The sequence below is a fragment of the Arvicola amphibius genome, chromosome 4 (assembly GCF_903992535.2).
Source record: "Arvicola amphibius chromosome 4, mArvAmp1.2, whole genome shotgun sequence".
In the NCBI taxonomy this organism is placed as follows: Eukaryota; Metazoa; Chordata; class Mammalia; order Rodentia; family Cricetidae; genus Arvicola; species Arvicola amphibius.
Window position 1 is genome coordinate 52,767,577 of NC_052050.1, and position 16,415 is coordinate 52,783,991.

General features: G+C 50.5%; 1 protein-coding gene across 1 annotated transcript in view; it reads left to right on the plus strand.

The window, feature by feature from the left end:
* The window catches only part of Ntn1 (netrin 1), a 185,076-nt gene that overhangs the window by 135,696 nt on the left and 32,965 nt on the right, over positions 1 to 16,415 (plus strand). The window contains exons 4-5 of the mRNA XM_038326553.2: positions 818 to 967; positions 4,307 to 4,360. Of these exons, the coding sequence (XP_038182481.1) occupies positions 818 to 967; positions 4,307 to 4,360 (204 nt within the window). The remainder of the gene's footprint in view (positions 1 to 817; positions 968 to 4,306; positions 4,361 to 16,415) is intronic.

A 16,415-nucleotide genomic window follows, 5' to 3' on the forward strand; every position in this document is an offset into this window, starting at 1 on the left:
GAACCTTGGCGAACCATGTAGGGGCATGGTAAATATTGCTTAGAGCCTCGTGGTGGTGGCAAAGATCTCCCCCCAAAGTTCTGGCTGCATCATTGCTGGAACACCGTGGGAGAGCTTCCGAATACAGGTGGATGTGGGGCCACCCAACGGCTCACCCTTCTAAACCAGGAGTGGAGGGGGGGTCCATAAGGTTCACGCAGTGACCTCTGACCGGAAAACAGTTGGCCTTGCTTCACTCCCAGCTTGACTGTTCCATTCTTGGGAGGGTCCTGGGTGGTTCGCCAGTTCACCAGATACCCATTTAGCTAGGGTTTTAAGATAAAGTGTTGTTGTGACCCAGAAGTCTGGGTATCTGGCTGCTGAGCAAGAAGGGGTAGCATCCTGGGCGCCTCCTTCTTTGCCTCCCTCTGGCCAGCATCCTTGAACTTCATCAGCTCCAGACCCTGCTCCACCCAGGGAATCCGCAGAGAAATCTGGGGGAGACGTCAGTACCTCTACCCTCCAGCGTCCCCCACCTCCATCCCTTGACATCATATTTGAGTACCAGCCTTCCCCCTGGGCTCTGAAGGTGTTCCCTGGCTCCCCTCTCCTGTTCCTCCAGCAACCCTTTGAAGTAGGTCCATTTTGATTTTGGTTTACCATTTCTTGCTAGGTAGGCAACCCACCTCAGAACTTGTGGAACATGTGGGGGCTTGGTTAGCCCCCCTGTCTGTCGCTTTCCATTCTTTCTCTCTGGGGTGGGGTCGTGGGACACCCCTGGGGGCGGGGGAAGGGCACTAACTGCCTCTCTGACCCTTCTGTCTTGTGTTCTTCGCAGCCTGTGATTGCCACCCTGTGGGTGCTGCTGGCAAGACCTGCAATCAAACCACTGGCCAGTGTCCCTGCAAGGACGGCGTGACAGGCATCACCTGCAACCGCTGTGCCAAAGGCTACCAGCAGAGCCGCTCCCCCATCGCACCCTGCATCAGTATGTGTAGTTCCTTCTCCCCTCTGCTTGGGTGGGGGACCCTGTGGGGGTTGGTTCTGATGTCCAGTGGGGTTAGCCATCATCAGTGGGCATCTCTTCATTCACCGTTGCTCAGTGAGATCCTCTGAGAGACTCCAGGCCTGTAAGTTCCTTCAGACGTGGCTATGTACATTAGAGCCAGCCTGTCCCTAGCCCTCAGTACTGACAAACACAGAGTCACTGGCTCCAGGGGGCAGCAGGACTCCAGTATGAACCCCACTCCTACATGGCACTTTGACCCCAGACCCCATGGGGATAGGGGCCTGCCACAGCTGCAGATTCAGAAGAGAGCAGACCAAAAGCCTTGAGCCTTTGAGAGAAGTTATTCAGGTTCTTGTTCATGGCCCCTGTGGTCCCTGTGAAGGATTAATAGAGCATTGGAGTGGGGGTCTCAGAGAAGCATTACAGGGAGAAGGTGGGCCATCCTGACCTTGGCTCTGAAGGGTCTCTGTATTTCATATCTGCTAAGTCATGCTGCTGTGACCACGGGCAGCTCTCGCTGGCAAGTGAAGCCTAACCCAGAGAGGCCCAGCCTCATCCTGGGGATTCCTTGGCTAGGGTTGGCCAAGCCAAGAAGGGACGGCTGAAGCACAGGAGCAGGAGAGAGTCGCAGCAAACATACCAGAGTCCAGGGAACCAAGTAGATTCTCTAGAGAGTGGGCTTGGCACACTCCACCCAAGGAGCTGGCTGCTGGCTGCTTTTGAATGGCACAGTGCCTTGAACCTTCATAATGATTTAAACCAAAATCAAAGGAAGGATACTGTTTCAAGACACAGTAAAAAAGAACATGCAAAGTCCCTGGGCATGGTGGTGTGAGCTTGTAATCCCAGCACTTGGGAGGCAGAGGCAAAAAACATTGCAGGTTTGGGGCTAGCCTGGGCTACCTAGTGAGACCCTGTATTTAAAAAGAGAAGAAGGAAATGAAGAAGACATGCTGTCTGCAGCTGCTTACGTGGAACGGCACAGCTGCAGAGGATATTACCTACAGAGCCTGAAATAGTTACTACTTGGCCCCTTTCAGAAGTTAGTCAGTCTCGACTGCTGAGGGTTTCAGAGTTCCTCAGTGGACTCCAGGGACTGATTAGTGATGGGAATTCAGAACGGGCTAGAGAGCCTTGGGTCCGCAGAGTCTCTTTATGTCGGGAGCCACCACCAAGTCCTAGAATGTTCCTCACAGAAGTTGCCGTCGTCATCCCTGCTCCAAATAGGTGGGACGCTTAGACAGCCCGCATCTCACCTGTCCCACTTACGTGTTCTGACTTGTCCCACTCCATGTGGCCTCTGCTTCCAGAACAGGTCAGCTCTCTCAGTTCTGGTGGCGATTCTGACTAGTCTATAAATCGAGAGTTCCTGCCAGGGTGTCCCTGCAGGTCCACAGACAGCAATCTAATGGTCTACAAAAGGGGATCACGCCAATGGGGCACACTGGCCACCCAAACTCATGACTAGTGCTAGCCCGAGGGACTGGATCTTACTGTCCTCCCAGGGTACAGGAGAAGGGAAGGGTGCTTAGGCGGGCTGTCACTCAATGGAAGGGCACATCCCTAGTGCCCCAGGCTTTGGGTTCACCCCCCACCCAGCATTTGAAGGAAGGGGTGGAAAGAAATCCTTCTGGAGATGACATCTAAGCACCATTCTCAGGGTCTGTAGAAACCCTTCTCTCTGCGCATGCCAAGGTATGAGACGAACATTTTTAGAAACCCAAGTATATCCGGCCTCTGAAAACGTGTTCTGCCACTGCATAGCCTCTTTATCAAAGAGGGAAAGAAGCTGCCGGGTCACTCAGAATGGCAAGAACTATCATTTCAAAATCCCCAGGAAAGAGCACCCTGAAACGACCTTTCAAAACCAGCGCCTGTGCCTGTTTTCTGACTTGCTTTGGGAAAGGGAGGGCTCAGGCTCAGGGAGCCATGGGCTGCTTTACACACTGAGTTTGGGTGGCCAGTGTGCCCCATTGGTGTGATCCCCTTTTGTAGACCATTAGATTGGGCCATTTGGACGTTGTTTCTAGAGAGTTCTGCTGGGACCAATGTAACTGTAGGACTAAGGAAGGGCCTGGCTTCCGTCCAGCTTCCTAACGAGCTGCTGTGACAGGACACCAAAGAGTTGTGTGGATAAAGTCCCCGAGGGTAAAATCTACCCCTTGCTGTGGGTTGCTTCTGCTGTCTTTACCTCCGAAAGTTACAAAGCACGGTTCCTCTAAAAGACCCAGACAGAGCTCAGGTCGAGCCTCAGGTCTGAGGTGTCTAGAACCCCCGAGGTCAGAGGAACATCTGACCACGGACTCAGACAGTGGTTACAGGCAGAAGGACCGGAGGTCGCTCACAGTGGTTGTGCACTCCTCCTAGAGCAGGGTTCTCAACCTTCCCAACGCTGTGGCCTTTAATACAGCTCCTCATGCTGTGCTGGTCCCAACCATAAAAGAAGTACTTCGTTGCTGCTTCATAACTGTAATGTTGCTACTGTGACGAATCGTAATATAAATATCTGATAGGCAGGTTATCTGATATGCAAACCCTGGGAAAGGGTCATTTGTTCCCCCAAAGGGGTCGGGACCCACAGGTTAAGTAAGAACCACTGTCCTAGAAGGACTTTGGTCTTGTCTAGAAAGAGGAAGCCCAGACTCTTGACAGCTGTTGGCTGAATGGTGAAGGTGTCTGGCTGAACTTCTTCACCTGTCAGAGCACAGGGATGGGTCCAGGAAGTGGCAGGGTTGAGCTGCTACTCTAGGTAGAAGAGAACGCTCGACACAAAGGCCACGCCTTTAGGAGCCCTGCCTCTTGCAGTCACATCCCTGTCTACCAACTAAGAGAAGGCCTTAGCCAGACTGCAGGTGCATCTGCCCCGTGAGAAGCTTCCCCAAGGGCAGGTCCCCAGCCCCTCACACACCATCACTGCTTCTAGATCCTTCCACTCACCTGTGAGTTAACAACGTAGCTGAACAAGGAGTCGGACTGAGATGGACATGCTTGTCAGGTCCTGGGTATAGCATCAGCTCTGTGGACCGCCAGCCCCTCCTGCTGCCCCTACTCCTGACCCTCCTTAAGAGATGGGACCCGTGATTTCCCATCCCGGTGAAGACAGGGGAACACACTGATGCACCCAGAATCCCTAGGGCCCTGCTGCCAGCTCCCCCCTTTTCCTTGACTTTTGTTCCTTCAAGCTGAGGTGTGGAGTGGGCACAGGGGAAGGAGGCTAGAAGGTTGGGAGGAGTCTGTGCTGAGACCCTTTTCTTTCCAAGAACAAAAATAATGTCATTTTTACCTTTTTTTCTCCCTCCCTTTCTAAACCTCATGAAGAGATTCCTGTAGCACCACCCACCACCGCAGCGAGCAGTGTGGAGGAACCGGAAGGTGAGGTATCCCTTTAGAGTTTCGGTTGTTGCATTGACTGTGTGGTAGGACACGAGTGGGAACATGGGTGGGGACTAGAGGCCAGGACCCTTATGAGCCTCACTCACACGCTGTCAGGGGGCTCGGTTTTATGTGCGTGGTCCCCTCAGCTGTTCTGAAGAAGGAGCTGCCAGACACTTAGTCATAGTTCTCCCCCAAGAATAAAGTCAGAGGATGTTTTACCAGAGCCAAGGGCAAAGAACCCTGAAAGCAGGAAGTGGAACTCTTCCTCGCCCTCGGAGGTTAAGAAGCTGCCGGGTCCTCAGAAATACTGGGGCCAAGGACTCCTCTCCTTCCTGGGGTTGCAGAGGAAGGAGTTCAAGGTCAGAATTCAGGAGCTCTGAGACCCAAGATGGGAAGGTAATCCCATTTTCACATCCACCTGGTACCTAAAGATGCAGCCTTTACTTCATGACAAAGGTGGGTCCCTGCCACACCTGGCAGCTGTGTCTGTGATGCGCTCACCATAGCAACTGTCACTGTGTTCCTATTACAGACTTGGTGCAGATGCCATGAGATAGGATGTGAGTCCCTGGCTGCTTCACAGTTGGACGAGGTCCCAATCCCACCACTAGTTGCTCATCCGCTGTCACTGAGAAAGCGCATATGTAATGTGGCTGCACCATTAACTTGGGAGAGTTCAGATAACTGGACTTCAGTAGTATTTCCCTGTGTCCAGGTAGATGCCCCTTGCCGTAAGATGGGGTGACTTCCTGATAAGATTACTGTGAGACTGTAAAATGCAGTAATATAGCACCCAGCCCTTAGCAGTGCATCCTCGTCTGGCTGAGCTATGAACAGTGGATGAGTATTGTGCCTGCGTGGGTGAGTGGATGGGTACCAGCTCCCTGATGCTGCCCAGCGACACAAGAGAAGGAAAGCTCCAAGCCCGTTCTGTCAGCCCAGGGAACAACACGAGTTGAAAGCATGGCTTTACTCAGTGCATGCTGTTTTCACACTGGAGTAAATCAAGACTATTTTAGCATCAAAAAATACAATTCCGAGAAAGGGTTTCCTGGGCTTCTTGGTGGAGGGGCTGTTTCACGTCCCTGGTTTGGGCACACAGGGAGCTAAGAGCCCCACAGGATGCTGTGCCCTGTGAGGTCTGTCCAGGGCCACACCTGGAGACCCTGGTCCTGGGGTAAGAGTGGTAATGAGCGGAAGATTTGACATGAGGGCCCCTAGTCAGACTGGGAACTTTGTCTTCCTGAGTGGCTCTGTAGGGAGCTGTGGATGAGTTTACACACTCAGGTGGTCTGTCACCTGACTCTGGATCTAGGGGAGGACTGTCCTGGGAGCGTGAGAGAAAGCAATCAGGACTCGAGCATCCACAGCACAACTAGCCTTAGCAGCTGCACTGGGATGCCAGAATCCTGCTGGGACAGTCCGACATATCCCAGGGCAGCTGATAGAATCCCTGGCGGGAGAAGGGTAATGACAAAGGCTGGGGACACCCATCCCAGGGTGCCTGGGTGCTAGATGCCAGAGTGGAGGATAGCGGCTGGAATCTGCCTTCAGCATTGTCCCAGAGAAGGCCAGGTCAGAGGACAGAAGCTGATTGTTTTCTATACTGATATTCTTTTTAAATTAAAAGTTTGTTCTTCCCAGCTTCTTGAGAGGTCAAGACAGGGGGGTCACTTGCACTCACAAGTTTGAGGCCAAGATGGGCAACAAAGTGAGACCCTGTCTCATGAAAAACACAGACACAAACAAAAACTGTTCTCTCTTGCTGAGGACAAGGATTCTTCTTTTTAAAACACAGGGGGTTTTTTGTTTTTATTAAAAATAAAGTCAGGGATTGAGAGTATAGCTCAATTGAGTAGATGCTCAGCACGCAGGCTTAATTTCTACCCTCAATTAATTAAAAACAAGAATTAGGGGACAGAAGTTTTGAAGCAAGATGTTAAAGTGGAAATTGGATTATTTTTTATGTGTGCATGTGTTGGCATGTTTGTATGTATGTGTGTAGACCACATGTTACCACATGCCTGAGGCCCAAAGTTGGCCACAGGTGTCTTCCTAAATTGCTCTCTGTAGGTGGAGTTTTCTGTGTCCCAATAGTTGCACTCAAATAACCAACACAGCGGCTTAATATTGATTACAAATGCTCGGCCCATAGCTCAGACTTATTACTAACTAGCTCTTACAACTTAAATGAACCCGTTACTATTAATCTATGTATTGCCATGTGGCATGGGGCTTTACCTGTCCTCCAGCATGTCTTGTCCCCTCTGTGTCTCCTGGTGACTCCTCAGACTCTGCCCTTCTTCTCTTCAGAATTTTCCTAGTCTGGCCCTTCTGCCCAATCTCTTCTGCCCAGCTATAGGCCAGTCAGTTCTTTATTAAGCATTGAGAGTAATACATATTTACAGTGTACAAAGAGTGTTCCACTTTATTCTTTGAGGCAGGGTCTCTTGCTGAACTAAGCTGGCTAGTCTATCTCTACCTCCTGAGGGCTGGCATGACAGGCAGCTGCCATGCCTGTTCAGCTTAAATGGTTCTGGGTATCTGAAGGCTAAGTATCCACTGAGCCATTTCCTCAGCTCCAGAATCTCATCTCCTTCCTTCCTTCCTTCCTTCCTTCCTTCCTTCCTTCCTTCCTTCCTTCCTTTTTTTTTTTTTTTTTTTTTTTTTTAAGATTTGTGTCTGTGTGGAGATGCACAGGTATTCTCAGAGTCCAGACAGGGTATTGGACTCTTTGGAGTTGGTTGTCAACTGCCTGATGTGGGTGCTAGGCATTGAACTTCAGACCTCTGGAAGAGCAGAAAACGCTTTTAACCACGGAGGCATTTATTTCTTTAGCCCCAGATTTGATTTTTGCTATTTGGTGATCATGTGACTAGTCGAAAGTGGCAATGCTACACATGAGGAGACCCGGATGGGCTTTGAGGCTGCCCAGGGTTATGAAGGGGTAGGATAGACGGCTTGCCTAGGACAAGATAGACTTCAATGTGCTGTCTGTCTCCTGGAAGTTTTTCTGGCCCTTGCAACTTGACTTTGGGTTTTTCTTGTTATGATTTTTGACCTTTTACCTTCTGATAGAAATGGGCAGTTGAAGGGGCAAGGGGGTAGGGGCACTCCTGAGATGTCTACACCGACTACAAGAAGCCCATGTGAAGCATCAGAAGGTTCTGGTCTTTAACGGACAAGTCTAAACAGCTGTGGCACTGGGGAACCAAGCCTGAGGCTATGGGAGTGCTCCGCTCCAGCCCCTCTGAGCCACACCTACTCCTAAACTCTGGTAGTCCTTTCAGCAGCCTTTGGTTAGCTAATTACCTCTTCTGACTCCTTTGGATTTTGTGACTGTGGTTTCTTCACTTAGAACCTTTGCGAATATAACCAGAAGCGAATCACTGCAGTGCTTTGCTTGCAGGAGGAGTGGGAAATCGGGTGTGGGGCTTGGAGCAATGCCTGGAACCTCAGCTCAATCTCTGCAGCCTGTCCTGGTGGGCTTTGCAAAGCAGGGTCCTTTGCTGAGGCTCTGGGGTTGACCTTTGGGATGTCCTATCACAGAGAGCCTGGCTGGCTCGCTGAGACATTAAGCTGGACAAAGGGAGGCACCTGGGAAGTGGGGGCCCTGTGCACGCCCACAGTGAGTGAAGACCCTTAGTGAGGCCACCTGTGGAAACTCTGCATGCAACCACATACTAGAGAATTAGTAAGTGATGAATTTATTCTCTAAGCCGAGGGATGAAACTTCTCCCTGAAGTCAAGCCCTTGAAGAGCCAGCTTCCTTGGAGAATGTTTTTTACTGCTCCCAGGCAGGGTGGCAAGGACTAAGAGGTCTGTAGCAGAGAAGGCCAGGAAGGGAGATAGGAAGCCCCTATGCAAAAGGGGTGTCATGCCCAAGGCTGTTGGGGACACATCTAGTAACTGGTTAGAGGGCCCGCCACTCCTGTGGCTACAAGAGAAGCACCTGCCTCAGGCCAGCTCTAGGCAGCTCTTGACCTGCAGTGGTTTGCTTTTATGGACATGCGGGGTCCACGAGAGGAGCTCAGGTTTGGGTGATTCTGAGGCTATGGCTGCTATCACAACTTCTCCTCCCCCATTGAAACAGGAAGGGGTGGGGTCTAGTGTTCCTACCCTGGTGCCCCTGGGCAGGAAGGATCTTTTGCTCCTGCTAGAGCTTCCTCTTCTGTAGAAACACCTGCTTACTCCCCTGCTGCCTCTGACAGTCAGCTTCACCTGGAATGCTTCCTGAGGCACGAGGGCCACGATGGTAGACAGGCCTCACCTTCGCCCATTGCACAGTGAGCCGCTTTCCTTGCTGGACCATCCTGCTCGCAGTTAGCTTCAGAATATCCCCTGAGAATTCCTTGGGGGTTGAGTAGGAAAGAGATATGCAGGACTGCATCAAGAGTCCCTGTTGAGCCCCACCCCCAACCCACCTGGGCTATGGACCTTCCTCCAGAGCCAGAGAAACCCTTAGCAAGGGAGGTCCCCCCCACCCATTTCCAAGGCTCTTCTTCCTTGTGGACACTAGACATGGGCTAAGGCCCACGAGTAGTCTTTCAGGAGAGCCCAAAGAGAAGACTGCACAGCTGGTGTGCTTGAGGATGTCGCCCCCCAGTTCCACCAGGTATGTGAGGGGGTGGGAGTAGGGGAGTGGAGGGGGTGTGTGTATGTAGCCTCTCCAGCTTTTTGCTAAAGAAAATGAGTTTATAGATTTGCAGTGTGGGCCAACCTGAGCGCTCAGATCCCAAGAGCCCTGCCAATCTGATTTTGCCATCTATTTTTCTGTGTAACTTACCCTGAGAATCCTGTTGCGAGAGGCTGTGGTGGGATTATAATGCAAGCACAGGTGATTCAAGGTAACAGAATTAATAAAACCACAAGAACAGCTGGGTTTGGAGGCGCAGGCCTGTAATCCTGTGACTCAGAAGCCTGAGGCAGGAGGATCACAAACTCAGGACTCGCCTGGTCTATAAAGCAAGGTCAAAGCCTGTTTGAACAAATTAGTGAGACCTCTGTCTCAGGGTCAGAAAGTAAAAGGAGGACCGAGTATAATGTGCAGTGGTAAGGTGTTTGCTTGGTACGCATAAGGTCCTGGGTTCCTTCCCCAGGACAGAAAACAGACAAGAACCCAGCACAGGGCAAGGGGGTTGAGGTGCTGTGCTCAGCCTCCGTCTGCTCTTCTGTTCAGGAGGGTGGGGTTGGGGCAGAACACATATCATTTTTGTAATAAATAAAATTTTAATTAGAATAGCAACAGAATGCCAAGCAAAAATCAGTGAAGCAATAAAAATATGGGGTGATTTTTTAAAAAAAAATCGTCAAAATTGAACAGACAGGGAAGAAGAGAAGGAAATGGAAGCTCATACCGTGCTACGGGGAGCAATACTCAAACTGTCAAAATGCCAGATCTCCCAGAAGTGACCCAAAGATTTAGCATAATTCTGGTCACCGTCTCCATGAGATGGGGCAAGATGCTCAAGTTCAGCCAGAGAAATCAATGTGTAGTATGAAGAGCCAAGATTTGTATTAAAGGTGGTTAATGAGGGTAATTAGCTCTATTGGGTATTTCAAAATATTGTAATCAGGGTGTGTGTTTAAATGAGTGTGACACAGGAGTGCAGAGAGGCCAAGAAGGGTTTGGTACCAGGGCAATGAGGCTGTGGACGAGGGAGGCAGCCAGAAAATGCTGCTGGGAAAACTGGTTCCTTACCAGCAAGCTTAGAGTCCTGCTTCCTGCAGTCTGTCACCAGAGGGACAAAGAGCAAATAACTAGCGAATCTGTGATATTCTAAAAGTATCCACCCATGGGATCTCAGGGCAAGGAAGTCATCCCAGATGGGACATTAAACCCCAGATCATAAAGGGAAAGGTTTTGTAGATATAAATGGAAAACTCCTCTACTTCAGAAATCTCTCTAAGCAAAATAAAAGGCCAACTCGAAGCTGAGAAAGTGATGTGGCTGGCCAGAGGTCAAAAATCCTCACTAAATAAACAAGCACCTAGAACTCAATAAGAGAGCCTAGTATGAAACTAAGTTGAAGTGAACTAGAAACTCAGAGAATTTGTACAAAAGGCAATGAGTACAGGAAGTATTAGGTTTATTAGTAACCATGACAATGTTAGCAAGAGTATTTGCCATCTTAAAAACTTACCAGGTTTGGTACTTTGTGTATGTGTATGATACCAGGGGATTGAAACCAGGACCTTGCACACATGAGGCAAACACTCTATCAGTAAGCTATTCTCTAGTCATTTTTTTTCTTTTTAAGAACTTTTAAGATTTAATTATTAAAATCATTAATGCATATGTGTGTGAGTCTGTGTGCACCAAGAGTGCAGGAACCCGCTGAAAACAGAGGAGGGCATTAGAGCCCCTGGGACTGGAGTGACGGGGCTTGATAGCCACCATGTGGGCGCTGGTTTCCTACAAGAGCAGCAAGTATGGTTAACCACTGCGCCATCTCCAGCCACCAATCCCTTTTTAATCTGAGACAGGGTCTCACCAAATTGCCTAGCCTGGCCTTGAATTTTTTATTCTCCTGCCTCCACCACCTGAATAGCTGGGTTACAGGCCCAAGTCACCAGATTTGGGAGATTTGACACTATTTAGAAGATTTTTTTAAAAAAAGTAATCCTCAGTGTTGAAAAGGGCTGGAGAGAGACACTTGCATGCTTACTACTGGGGGAATGACTTGTACCTCTTAGGAAGAGAGATTGGTCACCATATCCAGACACGCCTGTGAGCCGTGGGCTCACCTCTGCCTAAGGAAACAGTGGTGTTTAATAGGCTTTGGTGCCAAAGATGACAATTGCCACAGTTTGGAGGCATCAAAGAGCAGCCTACATGTCTGTTTCCTGAGACAGGTTTTGCTCTGTAGCCCTGGCTAGCCTAGAACTCAACTCTATATAGATCAGGTGGGCCTTGAACTTGGCGTGGTCCTCCGTGTCTGCCTTATCCTGGCACTGGGACCGCAGCTTATACCAGCACATCCAGCTCCAAGTACCCGGCTGTTATTCGGTGCTGTTTGCTTGTAGGATATATGAATGGAAGGATGCTTACCGTATGCTGCCGGTGACAGAGCGACCTCTGCAGCAGATTGCACGTAGAGTCATCTTTGCTGTGGAGATAGGTTTATAGAGTATTTTGGTGAAATTGTTCCATTATGTCTGTGTGTTTTGCTGCTTCTCAGCCAGGGGCTCCTCTGTTCCCCAGGGGACATTTGGCACTGTCTGGAGACATTTTCAATTGTCACAACAGGGGTAGGGAGCCACAGGCATCTCATGGGTGGAGGCTGCTAGACACCCCACATGCGTAGGACAGCCCCACAACAAAGAGTTATCCTATGTCCCTCAAGGCCGACAGCACCAGGCTGTCAGAAATCCTGGTGTATTTATACAGTACAAACCTATATGTTATCTGCAAATTCGCAGAGAGCCCAGCCTTCCTGGGTGAACTGCTCACTCATTAACTATATAGCCCACTTCTTGGATGGCGCTGAGGAGTCAGAAAGCCCCAGGGCCATTAAGCCAGCTGGTATTTCTGTGGGATTGTGTTTATCTGTTTGCCTGCTCTGTTTTCTTCCATGCTAAAATTCATCTTTTAAAAGTTGTCTCAAGTTTTACTATAAATTCATGGATCTCTCCTTAATGTGGTTCAACTTGTTAAACACTTTTTTACATTTATTTATTTGCCATGGCATGAGTGTGGAGGTTGGAGGACAGTTGGCAGGAGTTGGGTCTCTCCTTTCCCAGGGGGGTCCCAGGGATTGAACTCAGGCCCTCAGCCTTGGCAGTGCCTTCACGGGGTGGGAAGAGGGTCCCGGGGATTGAACCCAGGCCCTCAGCCTTGGCAGTGCCTTTGCCAGGGGGGGTCCTGGGGATTGAACCCGGGCCCTCAGCCTTGGCAGTGCCTTTACCAGGGGGGTCCCGGGGATTGAACCCGGGCCCTCAGCCTTGGCAGTGCCTTTGCCCTCTCCCTAGTCTTCATTAACTTTTTTTTCTCTGAGAAATCTCACTGAAGTAGCAGGAATGGCTAATAGCAGCGTGCTCGTTGCCTAGACTTAATAATTTGGTTCTACTGTGTGTATGTCAGCCTCTTTTTGATTCAAAATAATACTTTTAGATCTGGGATCAGACCCAGGGTCTTGTGCATGCCAAGCAAGTACTCTTCGCCTGGGCTACACCTTCAACCTTACCTAAAACGCCTTTAAAGAAAAATTTAGACCTTATGACAGTCCATCCCTAAATATTTCAGAACGCACCTCTTGACTTATAATAAATTCCATGTTTAGGAATTTCTCGGTTGTCCCCACAGTATGCTGTGGAGCTGGGTCGCTTGTGACTTATTCACTAAGTCGTTCCACGATGATGCGACCCACTAAGCCTTGCATTTGGGATCCTGGGCTGCTTCTGAGAGACGATGAATGGGAAGTGTCACCAAGTGAATAGTGCTGCCAGTGTGGTCCTTGCTGTCACTGGGAACCCGTGTGCTCTTGAGGAGGAGGCCATGCTGTGTCCAGCCTGAGCTCAGGCTAACCCCTGGCTTTGTGGATGTGTGAGCTCTGAGTTTCCCTCACAGGGGCACCTCAGAGAGACATATCCAGAACCATCTTGTGTCTTCGTGGTGAGTGTAGAGGGTTTGGAAACTGAAAGACTGTGAACATTTTTTTAAAGGGTGGGGGTTTTTTGTTTTGTTTTGTTTTGAGGTACTGGGGGTAGATCTCAGGGTTCTTTACATTCTAGGCAAGTTCTCTAACCCAGTCTCATACCAGTGTTTCCACCCTCAGCGCAAACTCACTTCGGGCCAGAGTGCTTGTGGTAGTGGTGGGGCTGTCCACACGGGAAGGAATGGAGCTTCTCAGGCAAGTGGCAACAATTGGGTGTCGGGAAAAGGCAGCCCCTGGTTGAGCAACACTGGGTTAAACCCAGATGTCTTGACATCGGCACAGCTGCCAGAACTCTCAGCGAAGGAAACCAGAGATAGGGCCAAGGAAATACGGGCCTCTTCCACTAGCCAGCGGGACTTGCTCCTGCCCGCTGGCATGAGGCCAGACTGATCCCATAGGTATCATGGGATGCATTCTGTAGTAGGTTGAACTGTGTAGAATTATACCACTGCTGGGGAATCCCCAAGTGGCAATGTAATAAGGCGTGATGGTCATTTTCTCTCTCCCTCTCTGGATTCCCCCTCTAATTCTTCTCTGCTCTGTCCTCCTTACCCCTGTCCCTCCATCCCTTCGCCCTTCTCTTTCCCTTCCCCCCTCTCCTACATCCCTGTCCACTACCTTCCTTGTTCCCTTTGCTTTCCTTGGTCCCCTCCCCTCCCCCTCCTTGCTCTCCCCTTCATGGGTCTGCACAGGGGGCAGGGCAGAGGGCAGGCAGGGTGCAGGCAAGGCTAAAAAGCATCTGTTCCCACCAGGGGTCCCTGTCACCCCAGCAGCACAAAGCAAGTCACCCTATTGTTCTTCTGTCTCTGGGCCTTTGCAGGTGGAGGGGAGGACAAAGGGATGAGCTCAGAGGCCGGAGGAGCAAGTGGGGTAGAATATTTAGCCATTGGATGCATGATGGGGCAAATGACAGGTGTCAGGGAAAGAAAGAGGATAGGGGACCCTAGTGCCACACCCCATGTCCCACATCCCAGAGATCTCACTAGCAGAGGCTATGGGGGTGGGGTGCAGGCAGGCTTCAGAGCTTGACCTAGGCAGGGAAGACGGCAGGACATCTCGGGCTGTGCTAGCCCATACCTCTGCCTTTGAATCCCTAAACTCCCAGTGAATACCTGCTGGGCTAGGATGTTGCTGTCAGTGCTGCCCTTAAAAACCCCAACAGCCAGTGAAGTGGGACGAGTGAATAAAAACCCCTTCAATCCTGAGACTGGAGCATAACACCCATGGCAGCTTCTTTGATTAGATAGACTGTCAGATACCACAGCACCCAGACTTAATGATTATAACAGCCGCCAGTGGAGCCATCGATTCCATCCTTAAGAACCTGGCTATGAGTACTTGCCCCAGCCTGGTGGAAGATCCTGCAAGCCACTCCGGAGCCCTGAGCCCAGGCCTTATAGTAGCCATGGAGTTGGGCTAAATGACCCATTAAGTACCCTTTCCGCTCAAACTCCTGGGGTAGGTATTAGACATGGCGGCATACACCTGTTATCTCAGCTCTTGGGAAGCCGTGGCAGGAGGGTTGAGAATTTGAATTTGAGGCCAGACTGGGCTACACAGTGGGTTTTTGGTGAGCCTAGGCTGTGTATCAAGACCCTGGGACCTTTTTGGAAGCCAGCTGTGGATCACCTGGATTTGTTTCCCACTCTATGGTCAGCGGCTGGGCAGGGTCTGGTGGGCCAGTGCTGCCCTTCTGTTCCCAGGGAAGGTACCTGGAAGTGGCCTGTGAAGCCGTTTTTGGGTGATGTGGAGGTGGCTGGAGGAAGTGTGCATCAAGGTGTGGATATGGCCACGGGAGAGGAAGAGTGGCAGGGTTTGCCCGGTTCGCAGGGAGCCCTTCTCTGCCACACACAGCCCTTCACACCGCAGAGGGCAAGAGGGCCTGAGGTCAAAGGCTACAGATGGCTCCACTAAGTGGTATGATGCGTAGGCTATCCCTGCCCCCACCTCACTACCTCTAAATTTTGAGGTGGGCAAAAGAGGGAAAGAGAATATACGGGTATATCTGTGCCACAGTGTGCGTAGAGAGGGGTCAGGGGGTAGGTCTGGTGGGCTGGTTCCTGCCTTCCCTCTTGTGGCAGGGTTTATGCCATGTAGGTTGGCCCATGAACTTCCAGACATTGTCTTGTCTTCACTTCCCATCTTGCCCCAGTAGCGCTGGGACTCCTGAGGTGTGTCAAAACCTCTGCTCTTCACATGTATTCTGGAGATCAGAGCAAAGCTGGGGCCTTAGGCTTGTATGGCAAGTGCTTTTATCCCCTGAGCCATCTTGCCAGCCCTTTACCTCCTCTTGAGCAGAACGTCGTCTTTGCCACTCTCTCTCTCTGGGCTCTCAAAGTTCTAGGTGTGGCCCCGTGAAATCGGTCCCCTCCCTCTGCTGCCAGCTTACTTCCAGATGTGACTGAACAGCGATCCACTTCCTGTTCTCTCCTTCAGAGGAGCCAGCATTTCCCAGAGTCTGACAAGTGCGGCCATACTGTCTCATGGCCTCTGCTTAGGCTTAAAGTGCAGTTGGGTATGGCGGCACACATTTGTGATCCCAGCACTCAGGAGGCTAAGGTGGGAGGATCAAATATTCCAGGCTAGCCTGGGCTATGTAGTGAAACTCTAGCCTTCAAAACAAAACAGCAGGGCATTTTGGAATCAAAGACGGGACAAAGAACCCATCTTCCATAAAGAGACACCTGGATTGGATACACGACGGTATCCTGTTTACTCTGGCACCCCAAAGGGGGTGAGTACCCCTTCCAAACCCTGCCTTCAGGGCTTCATGCTGGCAGTTTGACATTTGCTAGGTTGGGATTATTTTGGGAATGAGCAAGCTGTGCAGATGACTTCCTTGCCCTCCCAGAGTGTGTGTTGCTAACCATTCTGCATCCTGTTGCCCAAACTGTATCTGGGGAGTAGGATTTGTGATGCTCTTACCAGGAGGGGCCTTCACATCTCATAGACGCATCCTAGAGGCAGCCGAGACTTGCTCTAGGCCACACAGGAGGTTGGCAGTGTATAAAGTCAGCCTGCCTTCCTTGCAGAGAGAGGAGGAAGGGGTGAAAGGTCCCTCCCTCCCACTGGAGAGAGATCTGGGCTGTTTGAGACAATGGACTACCAAAAAAGCTACATCAAGGTTTTCTTTTTAAATTTTACTTTTATGTGTATTCTTTTATTTTGTGTGTATGAGTGTTGCGTTTGTATGTATGAATGTGCACCATCACACGCCCGGTGCTCTGGAGGTCAGAAGAGGGTATCAGATCCCCTGGGGCCGAGTGACAGATGATGGTAAGCTGCCATGTGGGTGCTGGGAACTGAACCCAGATCTTCTGCAAGAGCAGCCAGTGCTCTTGACTGCCGAGTCAGCCATCTTTCTAGCTTATACTTTCAGCCCAAACTGGTCTAGA